General features: G+C 58.2%; 1 protein-coding gene across 2 annotated transcripts; it reads right to left on the minus strand.

The window, feature by feature from the left end:
• Positions 1-527: 527 nt before the first annotated feature.
• Positions 528-9,021, minus strand: LOC102454000 (C-type lectin domain family 4 member K-like). 2 transcript variants are annotated; one of them, XM_075931112.1, is made up of 7 exons: positions 8,830-9,021; positions 6,673-6,786; positions 4,980-5,087; positions 3,869-4,009; positions 2,967-3,118; positions 2,325-2,443; positions 528-1,673 (listed from the first exon to the last, which is right to left on the minus strand). In XM_075931112.1, exons 1-7 carry the CDS (start codon positions 8,888-8,890, stop codon positions 1,496-1,498), a joined length of 873 nt encoding a protein of 290 aa, XP_075787227.1. In that variant the 5' UTR covers positions 8,891-9,021; the 3' UTR covers positions 528-1,495. The 2 variants fall into 2 exon arrangements, with proteins under 2 accessions (XP_075787227.1, XP_075787226.1); XM_075931111.1 differs by lacking the exon at positions 8,830-9,021 and adding an exon at positions 6,902-7,104.
• Positions 9,022-9,467: the final 446 nt, after the last annotated feature.

Raw genomic sequence — 9,467 nt, forward strand, 5'->3', positions numbered from 1 at the left:
GAACAAAGCCACAGCTCAGCTCTGCTCTTGGCAAAGGTAAGCCCAAGAAGGAGCAGCAGCGTGTGCAATGGTCAAGAGGGGTTTGGTCCGGTCTGTATTTCTTCTTCTTCCCAGGAGAAGTGTACAAGCTGCACCGTCATCTCACACTGAAACCTGAATTCTACCAGCTAACCCAAACAAAACAACCACGCAAGGGAACTTTGCAAGAGCTGACTCAGTGTAGGAGGAACCTTGAGGTCAGTTCTCAGTTCCTCTACGGTCCTTCTGCCCTCTCAGATTTTCAGTAATTGGCTGGAGCTGATCCATGGTCCATCTAGCCCAGGTACCTGCCTCTGATGCTGGCCTCTTCTACATGGTTCAGAGAAAGGTGCAAGAAACCCAATAATGGTTGGCCGATGTATCCGAGCGGTTTTAATCCCTCGTGGATCACAGTCTGGCTGCAACACTTCCTCAGTGTCCTGAGCACCTGGCCTCATGCCAGGTCTACACTGCTGCTTTTTTCGGTCAAAGGTACGCAAACGCACTGTACCTTTTCCCGATAGTTCTGTCAGAGGAGGCTTTTCTGAAATTTGGCCCCTCTACGCTTGGCCAAATTTTGGAAAAACCTCCTCTTTTGGAAGAGCCCTTCTTCCTTGTGGCACGAGGAAGACAGGGGCTTTTGAAAGAGTGTGTCTGCGCTTCCGCAAAAAATGTCAGAAGAGGAGGGGAGACTTGGCAGAGCGGAGCCCAGATAGGCTTCAGTTTCCATGGAAATATTCCTCTTGGTCCCCATAAGCCAAACATTCTGGGATTCCAGCTATAGAGTAAATGGAGGGGTTCTATTTATATACACTTTTCTATATTTAGAGAATATATGTATTTCTACATCTTTCTACATCTGATTTTAAAGGTGCAAAAACAAAATAGAAATTTTAGTGGAAGGCAGCAAATAATTATTTATTGCATGATTTGGAAGTAGTAACTCCATGGTCCAAGTACTTAATTTACTGACAGACCTGGAAACATACAAATTAGAGACCCATTCATGCCGGGCAGCACCGGACCAGTGTCTCTGCTACAGCCAGAAAGAAGGACAAAGTACATGGAAAATAATGAGATGAAACAAAATACCCCCCTTCTCCACTGCACTCAACATCCAGGGTCACCCCCACCCCCAACCCTAAGTTCCACCCCAAACAAACCGCGCGTGAAAAAGAAGAGGAGAGAAGGAGGAGGACGATGTCTTTGCTCTGCGTGTGGCCGGGGCAGCATCAGGGAGGATGGTGCGGTGCTGTCAGCGCTCACAAACAAACAGCCAAGTCACGAGGCTTTGCTCCTGCTTGCTAGAGGACCCAGATGAGATCATATTACATATATTTGCATAATGCTGCAGAGACCTCAGAGATAAATCCAAGAATTCCAGTTCATTAATTATCTGCCCTCTGCCTCCGCTCCCCAAAAACTTTGGCTCCTGGAGTCTGGGGGAAGAGGGAGCTCATCTGTGCCCCCCATATCTTCAGCAGGGGATATTGCACATCACCTCCTGTCCATGGGCCAGCTTACAAATCCACCGAAAACGGAGAGTGCAAGGGGCGTCATTCCACAAAGTCTCCTTCCGTGTGTGGAAGTGAACACAGTCTTCACTGCCTCCAGGTTCTTTTTGCCAGTTGTCAGGCTGACCGGGGAACCAGAACCTGCAGGGCAGAGTGTTACTGTCTCAGGAGAACCACGGCCACGTTCTGACCTTGGTTCTGCTGCACGGACTCTGTAGTTAGCAGGGGACCAAGACCCCCAGAAATGACTAAGAAAAGTGATGGAAAGAGGGGGGCAGCGCATTCCCCCATTAGCTTCTCCCTGCCCCGGTCATGGGCCTCAGCCCCGGCCCCTGCGCTCAGTGCACTGGCTGCAGCTGGCTCCGGCCATGCCCTCGCCCCTGCAGCCTGCCCCCCACAGCCGGGGAGATGGAGCGCCGAGTGGCCCAGGGAGAGCACTGGACCCAGCTGCTCGCTCCATTCCAAGCTGGCTGGGTGGAGTTGGCTCAGGGCCAGTCCCTCAGCTGGTGTAAATCCAGGTGGTTCATTCAGGTCAGTGGCGAGTCCCCAGGGAGGCTCTGGCCTTGGTCTCACTGGCACGGAGCACACGCTGCGTGTCTGGGCACCGCTCTGAGCAGAGGGGCATGCAAGGAATTCCCGGGAGGGTGAATTTCCGTTGGGGCAGCGCCCAGGAACCTCCCTCAGGATTGGGCCCCCTGCACTGGGGGCTGCACGGACCAAGGGGCTGAACAGTTGCTGCTGAAAGAGCTTGTGTCGAGACATTAACACGGGATCAGTCTCCGCATTACTCACCTCCTGCTGGCGTCTGCTCTGTATTCTGAGCCGTCCACCCAGCGCCAGCGGCCTTCAGTACCCAGGTCAGTGAGTCCAATCCAGTAGGAGTGTCCGTCCGTCCCCGTGGAGAGGAATTTCTGCCCAACACAGATCCCAGCATGGCCAGGCCACCCAAGGCAGGTTGCAGGTGCAGCTGCAGCTACCTGGGCTGAGCAGGCTGGGGAGGGGAGGGGAGCGGGCGTCTGGGGATGTGAGCAGGGCACTGGGCAGTGGTAGACATGGTGTCTAACCCCCAGCGCTGACAGCGACTCACTGGGAGACCCTGTGGGGGTCCTGGAGCGTCTCTGGGTCTGAGTCTGTGCATCTGCACAGAGTAACCACGGCGACCTGTCCTAGAGAAATGAGCCAGACCCCAAATGCCCCTCCCTCCTTCCCCCCAGACTCTGGGTTGTCCAGGTCTGGCACCGTGCCTTTGCCCATCTCTGCTTCTCAAGTGATGAGTGGATCTCTGTGTCAGGTTCCAGGGCCGGGCATACTCACCCAGAGTTTGTTACAAGGCACGTTGCAGGTTTGTTGCCTCAGCTGTCACCTGCCCCCTGCTTCTGACATAAAAGGAGGCCCCGACCCACGGTCCAAGCCCTGGGAGGTTCCTGCACTCACCTGCTCCCCCTGGGAGGAGACGGAGGTCAGGTGTGAGCCCTGAGACACACAGAACTGCTTGGCCTCGAACCACGACTTCTCTTCTTGGGAGAAGTAATAGAGGTTCCCACCGTGACCCCTCCAGCCTGTGAAAAGCTTTGTCCGCACGTCCCCTGGGAGCAGAGACTGGGGTCAGACAACCAGGCTAGTCACAGGGACACCCGCAGGGAGCTCAGGGCTTCTCCTGCTGCATTTCCCCTGCCCCTCGGCTGCCCCAGACCCAGGGAGCATCTGAGCCTGATTCTCCAGCCACTCAGAGAATCATATCCATGGCTGTAGGAAGGATCCCAGAGACGTTGCAGAGAGCAGCTAGCCCAGCATCCTTCCCCCAGCACGGAAATGCAGCTGTGTCTGGGCTGGAGCATGGGCCGGTGCCAGTGCAGAGCAGCACGGCTGTAATGGGAACGGGAAGACTCACTGCTCAGCTGAGCTGGTGGGGGAACTCAGGTGGTGAGGGGCAGAGGATGTAGCAGCGCAAGGTGGAAAAGCCCCTGGTTCTGCACCAACAGTGCTCAGTGACCATTAGTGGTCAGTGGTCAAGGTCTCAGGCCTATTTCCCGTCAGGTTCCCCCACATCCTGCAGGGGGCGCTGGCCAAGGGACAGTTCTGAGCATCACCCCCTTCCCTCCCCACCCTTCCCAGCACTGAAAGGCCGGTTTATCTCTGCCTGTGCCTCAACTGGCCTGGATCGAGGCCGAGGGTGCCACTGAACTCCACACGGATCCCTGCGGGGTGGTGCATGCGCAGCCACAGGTGTGTCTCATGCAGGGAACTCGGTGCTGGTGACAGGCCCTGCACTGGCAGCCTGGGAGCCTGAGTCTCGTTTCCCCCCCGCACCGGCAGGACCAGGGGCTCTGACTCACTGCAGGAATCCTGTGCTGCTCGCAGTGCTGCAGCAACCGTGTCCGGACGGGTCTGGAGTGCTTTGTTCTCCGCACTGACATTTCCCAGCTCGGCTCTCAGCATCCGGACTCCTGCCTGCACTTCGCCCAGGAGCTGCAGCGCTGGGAGCAAGTCAGAGCGACGTCAGCGGGGATCAGAACACGGGATTGGGGGGACGTTCTAGGGCAGCCCCTGCCGGCCCCGTCGGGCCAGGCCCTGGGCAGGCAGGAGGGGACAGGCCCTGCTCTCAGCGGCTCCCAGTGGAGATAGATGCCACGTGGGAGGAGTAGAGGTTTGTTATCCCAACAGGAAACTCAGGTTCAGAGAGACGTGCCCAAAGTCCACGGGATGTTTGCAGCAGGTCTGGGAACTGAATCAGCTCCCTGAGCTCCAGGCCCGTCTCCCCGGCCACGTCTTCCTGACTCTGCCGCCCTGTGACCTGTGAGCGCGTCCCCTGCACCTGAGTGACTCTGGGCCACAGACCGGGGGTGTGCACAGCCCCTGCCAGATGGAGAGACAGATAGACAGGCAGTTGTGGCACTGCCCACACGAGGGCGCTCTGCCTCCATCACTGTGACAGGGCGAGGCCCCAAACTGTTGTAGCTGCCTAGAAAGGGCTGTGAGGTTGGGAGGTGGTCGGGTGGTGGGGGGCTGAGGACCAGGCGAGGAGCTCCACTGGTGCCCAGCTTTCACCAGGGTCTGAATTCAGCCCTGTCTGGCTCATAAGCTGCATCTCTCTGCCCCGCGAGTGTGACCCCAACACCACCGGGCCGGGGGGACTCTGGCGTGAGGGACACACTAGTGAAATGACAGAAGATGCTGACCACTAGGCCTCCTGGTCAGGCATGGGAAAATATGCAGCAGCCAGCGACTGCCAGGAGGGCGTAGGCGGGAGCCTGGTGCAGCCGTTTACACCTGGGAACAGAGCCCCCATGGGCAGAGGAGTGTGCAGAGCAGCAGCCGATTGGACAGGGAGAAGGCCAAGGGGCAGGGGGCACGTGGATGCGCCCACCAGCCTCCAGCCAGGCGCGTGCTTGGCTTCCAGGCCTGGGGAGGGAGCGACCTGCTGCCGGGCCCCAGGCTGAGACTTACTGTCCGATTCCCTGGCGGGCGCGGCTGAGGTGTTGGTCGGCTGTAGGGAGACTCTCAGGTTCCGTGCGGCTTCTTCCACCTCCTGCAGCCGGCTCCGTCCCTGGGAATCTAGAGATCAGGTGTCGGCGGGTCAGCGACTGGACTGACCTGGCTGGGGATGCACCAGGCCCAGAGCAGGGCCTGCCCCACACGCCCACCTGAGCACGACGGCTGCGGCTGTCTCTCTGCAAGCCTCCCCCGCGGGCACACAGGAGCCCAGGCCGGTCGGGTCGCTGCTGCTGCACGGGGCACCCCTGGGGCAGGGGGGCAGCTCTGTGGGGCAGGGTGCTACGCCCGACACGCCGCAGGCAGGTCGGTGTGAGGGGAAACTCCCCGGCTGGGAGTCCCTGGGACAGTGGAGCACCCGCCTGCGGAGGTTGGGGAAGCTCTTTGGCCAGAGGATACCGAGGGGGCTGGAGCCCTCTGGCCTGAGGCTGGCTGAGCCCCCCGACACCTCCCTCAGGGCCAAGACTGGCTGACCCCCGTGTCTCCTCACCGCCGCTGGCTCTGCCGTTCTCCGACCTCCAGCAGGATGGGAGAGGGTGGAACTGCCCCGCAGTCCCCAGTGTCAGGGCGTGGGGCGTTGCACTGAGAGTCGGCGGGGGGGGGGCAGAGCGGGCTGGGCCAGATGGCTCCACTTCCCGCCTCTGCCGACCAGTGCAGGGGGCCCCAGTCCCTGCTGCTGGCCCCTGCTAGTGCCCCCGGTGATATCGCTCTGGGCAGGGCTGGAGGTGAGGTGGGGCAGGCGCAGGGTGGGGGCAGGGTGGGGGCAGAGGGATGCGGGTTGGGATGGCGTGTGGGCAGGGTAGGAGGGGAGAGGTGCCCCTCCCCGGGCTAGGGGTGGCACATGAAGAAACCATGGGCAGGGCCAGCGCCCCCTGTGTCCATCCCCCGCAGTCGCACCCAGGAAATCACATTTCCTTGTTCGGTTCCCCCCATTCACAGACCTTCTCACCCTCCCCCGGTCTCTCTGTTCCAGCTGAATCCCCCTCCTGCCTTTTAAAGTCTGCTCCTATAGACTTGTATCCACCCTCCTAATCGCTTGGATTGCCCTTCTGTGGGCCAGTTCCCATGCATGTATTTGTGGCAGGGAAGGGCAGGGGCTCTGTGGCGGGCAGGGAGTTAAACCAGCCCCACACTCCCAGGCCAGGCCCGGCCCGAACCCCTGGGCTGGCCTCTCTCCGGCGGGTGGACGTTTCAGTGGCGCCAGGACCACACCTGGGCTGAGGTTCGTGCTGGTGACACGTGGTCAGGCAGGGACCCAGCTTGCCCCTCGGAGCGAGGTCGAGCAGGCGGGGCTGCCACACGTGGCGTGAAGCCAGGGAGCTGATGCTGGGGCAGGACGAAGGACACCGGGCCCATCCCTGAGAGGTGGCTGTCTGACCCCTCCTGAGACCCCTCCAGCGCGGGAGACCACGGCCTCCCTAGGCGACTGCGCCAGGGCTTGGCCATCGGTAGCGTTAGAACGTTTGTGCTGCTGTCGAACCCCAGGACAAGATCTCACAGCGCCGTTCCAATGCCCTGAGCAGGAGAGTTCCTGGAGGGACAGCCGGAAATGCGGGCGCCATGCTGCTGAGAACGGGGCGGCCCCTGCGCACAGGAGCCAGCTGTCCTGTATGGAAGGGGGCAAAGACGGGGCGGTCGCTGAACTTACATAGAAGCGTCACAGCGAGGAGGGAGGTGGCCAGGGCCAGGACCAGGAGTAGCACCGCTGGGGTGATGCCTCTCGTCCTCTGCCACCAAGGAGCCGATCGCGTGGGAGCATTGCCTTGAAGGAGACCAAAGAAATCCGTGGTCAGTTACATCTCGAACGCCCCCGACCGAGGCAACTGCCCCCTCCCATCCAACAACTGCGCAACCTTGTGTCCATGACTGGGACTCACAGCAACGGCTCAGTCGGGCCACGTACGGCGAGAACCAGCCTGAGCTTGAATCTCCAAACTGAGCTCCCCCATCAGGAGTCACTGCCATGCCAAGCCAGATTCTGTGCTAGAGATCCAGGAGCCGGATTTCTCCCTGCATAAGCATTTCTTGGGAGGGAAGTTTAGGACTTCTGAAATCCCTGCTCAGAGGAGTATTTTTAAATGAGAGAAGGAACCAGTACAACTTTATGAAAAATCACAAGAATGAAGAAGTGAAATTGGGGAAATATTAGGAGTTGCAAGTGAAAACAACTAAGGAGGTATGTGTTTACATAATGCCTAGTTAATCTGTGGAACTCCTTGCCGGTGGATATTGTGAAGGCCCAGAGTAGAAGAGGGTTCAAAATGGAAGATGGTAAGTTCATGGTAGACATGTCCATCAATGCCTGTTAGTCAGGATGGGCAGGCATGTTGTTTCTAGCCCAGTGGTAGGAAACTTGAGGCCCAGCAGGGTCCCATGTGTGGCCACAAGGCATTTTGTTTACTGTTGCCCACAATTCTGCTGGCTTCCACCTGCATAGCTTTTCTCTGCCAGTATTACATAAAGCCAGGCACGTGAAGGGAGGTGTGTGCTGATGCACTCGCTCTGCGTTCCAATCACTGCAGAGGGAACAGCCTGCCAATTGCAGGTACCCAGGCGCAGTGAGCAAACTGACGCTGTCCGGGGACGCTGTCCTGGGTACAACAATCTTGCAGCCCACGGAGATGAAGAAGGGCCAGTCATGTGGCTGTTCACTAGCCTACTGAGCCGTTCCCACTGCTGCCCTGGCCAGACCTTGGCAATGGGCGACAGGGGATGGGTCACTTGGAAAGCAAGGCTGCGATAACCATCAGAGCTGACGAGCACCTGGGGACTAAGGGGTTAACTATGTCTCCTGTCCCTAGCCAGGCATCTGGTCAGCTAATATTAATGCAGGGAGGGATTTCAAACCGGGACAAAGGAATTTTTATTTTTTCCCTCCTTTGTCTGAGTCAGAGCAGTTTCTTCCAAGTAACAGGGAGAGGGGAGGCCCGCCTCTCCAAGAAAAGACTTCTTCTAATGTATAAGCAGGGGAAAATGTAGCTAGTCCATCAGGTTTTATTGTTTTCTGGATTGGGGATTTGGAACTGAGGTCTGTGCTGGTAAAAATGTTTTTTCTTTCTTTAAAAGTGTTTTTTCTCTCTTTTGTAACTAAGTTTAACCCAGGGCCTTTTCCCCAGAGTATCTAAATCAAGTGGTGGCTCTTTCCCATCTAGCCACTTTATTATACTTGCAACTGTAGCTTTATTTTGCTAATAAAAGCTTGTTTTCTTTTTCCAATTAACTGGTTTTGGTTGATTTCTGTGTCCTGAAAGTTCTGTCTGACTGAGGGGTCAGCTATCACAGACTGCAACTTGTTTTTCTCTTTTCTCTTTTTCAAGCTCTTTTGGGGGGAAAAGAGCTTGGGGCACCTCTGGGATTAGTTTCAAGTATCCACCCGTGTTTGTGGGTTCAAAAGCACTTGGTGGTGGCAGCGGGTTCCCCAAAGTTGGGTATTAGGATTTTGGGGGGAAGTTTTGTACCAAAGCCTGTAGAGACAAGGTATTGGGGTGCTCTTGTGGGCCCCCACTTCTGTATTTGTCATGCCAGAGTGGGAAAAAGCCATTGCTCCCCATCCTTGGAGGAACAGGCTCTCTCCTTCGCCTCCCTGCACCAGGGGTGCCCCTTCCCTGCTAACACAGCCAGCGCCGCTCTGCCCCAGCCGCTCATGGGGAGAAGCCAGTGCTCCGGCAGGGATAGGGCAGAGGGAAGGAACGGGGGTGACTTGCTGAAACCGGGAGCCGAGAGGGATCAGAACGCTCCTCCAGAGACCACAAGGCCAAGGAGAACCCAGCTGGGGCTCAGGGCCAGGTGCAGCCCATGTGCTTACCTTTTAGTGGGGGAGCAGCTTCTGACACCTGCATGTTCTCATAGACATTGTCCGTCGACATTCTCTGCCTGCGCACAGAGCCGGACCCTGCTCACTGGCACCTGGGTCCTTTCCGCAGCCTGCCGGGTGGGGGCCTCCCTCTGACGCAGCCCTGGCCTGAAATAGAAATGGGAAGTGATGCCTGCTGGCTGCTTGGGGTAATGATGGGACGACAGAGAGAATTTCCGAACTTGCACAGCTGGCAGGGCGTGTGGCCTGGTGGTGAGAGCAGCCCTGGCGCCAGCTGGGCCATGTGCAGTCCGGCCTAGTGGTGGAAGCGAGAGTTCTGCCGATTGGCAAGAGCCGGGATGGGGGACATTGGAGCCCGCAGCTGGATGAGGAGCCCGGGGTCTGTTCCAGAGAGACAAGCAGTGGGGGCCAGGCCATGCAGTGAGGCAGAGGCAGGCTGGGCGGCAGAGGCAGGAGTCTGAAGCCAAAGGGGATGGGGCAAAGCAGGGGTAGGGGCAGGGCCTGGAAGCTGAGTGGGGCACGGATAGGACAAGAGTAAACCCAGCCACTGTGCGCATGGCACATGCTGGGCAGCCACTGAGCTCCTGTGGTGCCGGCTGCCCAGCAGGGCTGTTGAGCCAGCAACCAGC

Source organism: Pelodiscus sinensis, chromosome 5, assembly GCF_049634645.1.
Source record: "Pelodiscus sinensis isolate JC-2024 chromosome 5, ASM4963464v1, whole genome shotgun sequence".
Classification (NCBI taxonomy): Eukaryota; Metazoa; Chordata; order Testudines; family Trionychidae; genus Pelodiscus; species Pelodiscus sinensis.

What these genes read in the sequence shown, in the direction of transcription:
- LOC102454000 (XM_075931111.1), bottom strand. Translation starts at nt 6,989, where the DNA reads ATGGCAGTGACTCCTGATGGGGGAGCTCAGTTTGGAGATTCAAGCTCA. An exon ending in GGCCCGACTGAGCCGTTGCT is followed by an intron (nt 6,787 to 6,901) that starts GTGAGTCCCAGT and finishes GTCTCCTTCAAG; the next exon opens with GCAATGCTCCCACGCGATCG. An exon ending in AGAGCAGACGCCAGCAGGAG is followed by an intron (nt 1,674 to 2,324) that starts GTGAGTAATGCG and finishes TCTGCCCTGCAG; the next exon opens with GTTCTGGTTCCCCGGTCAGC.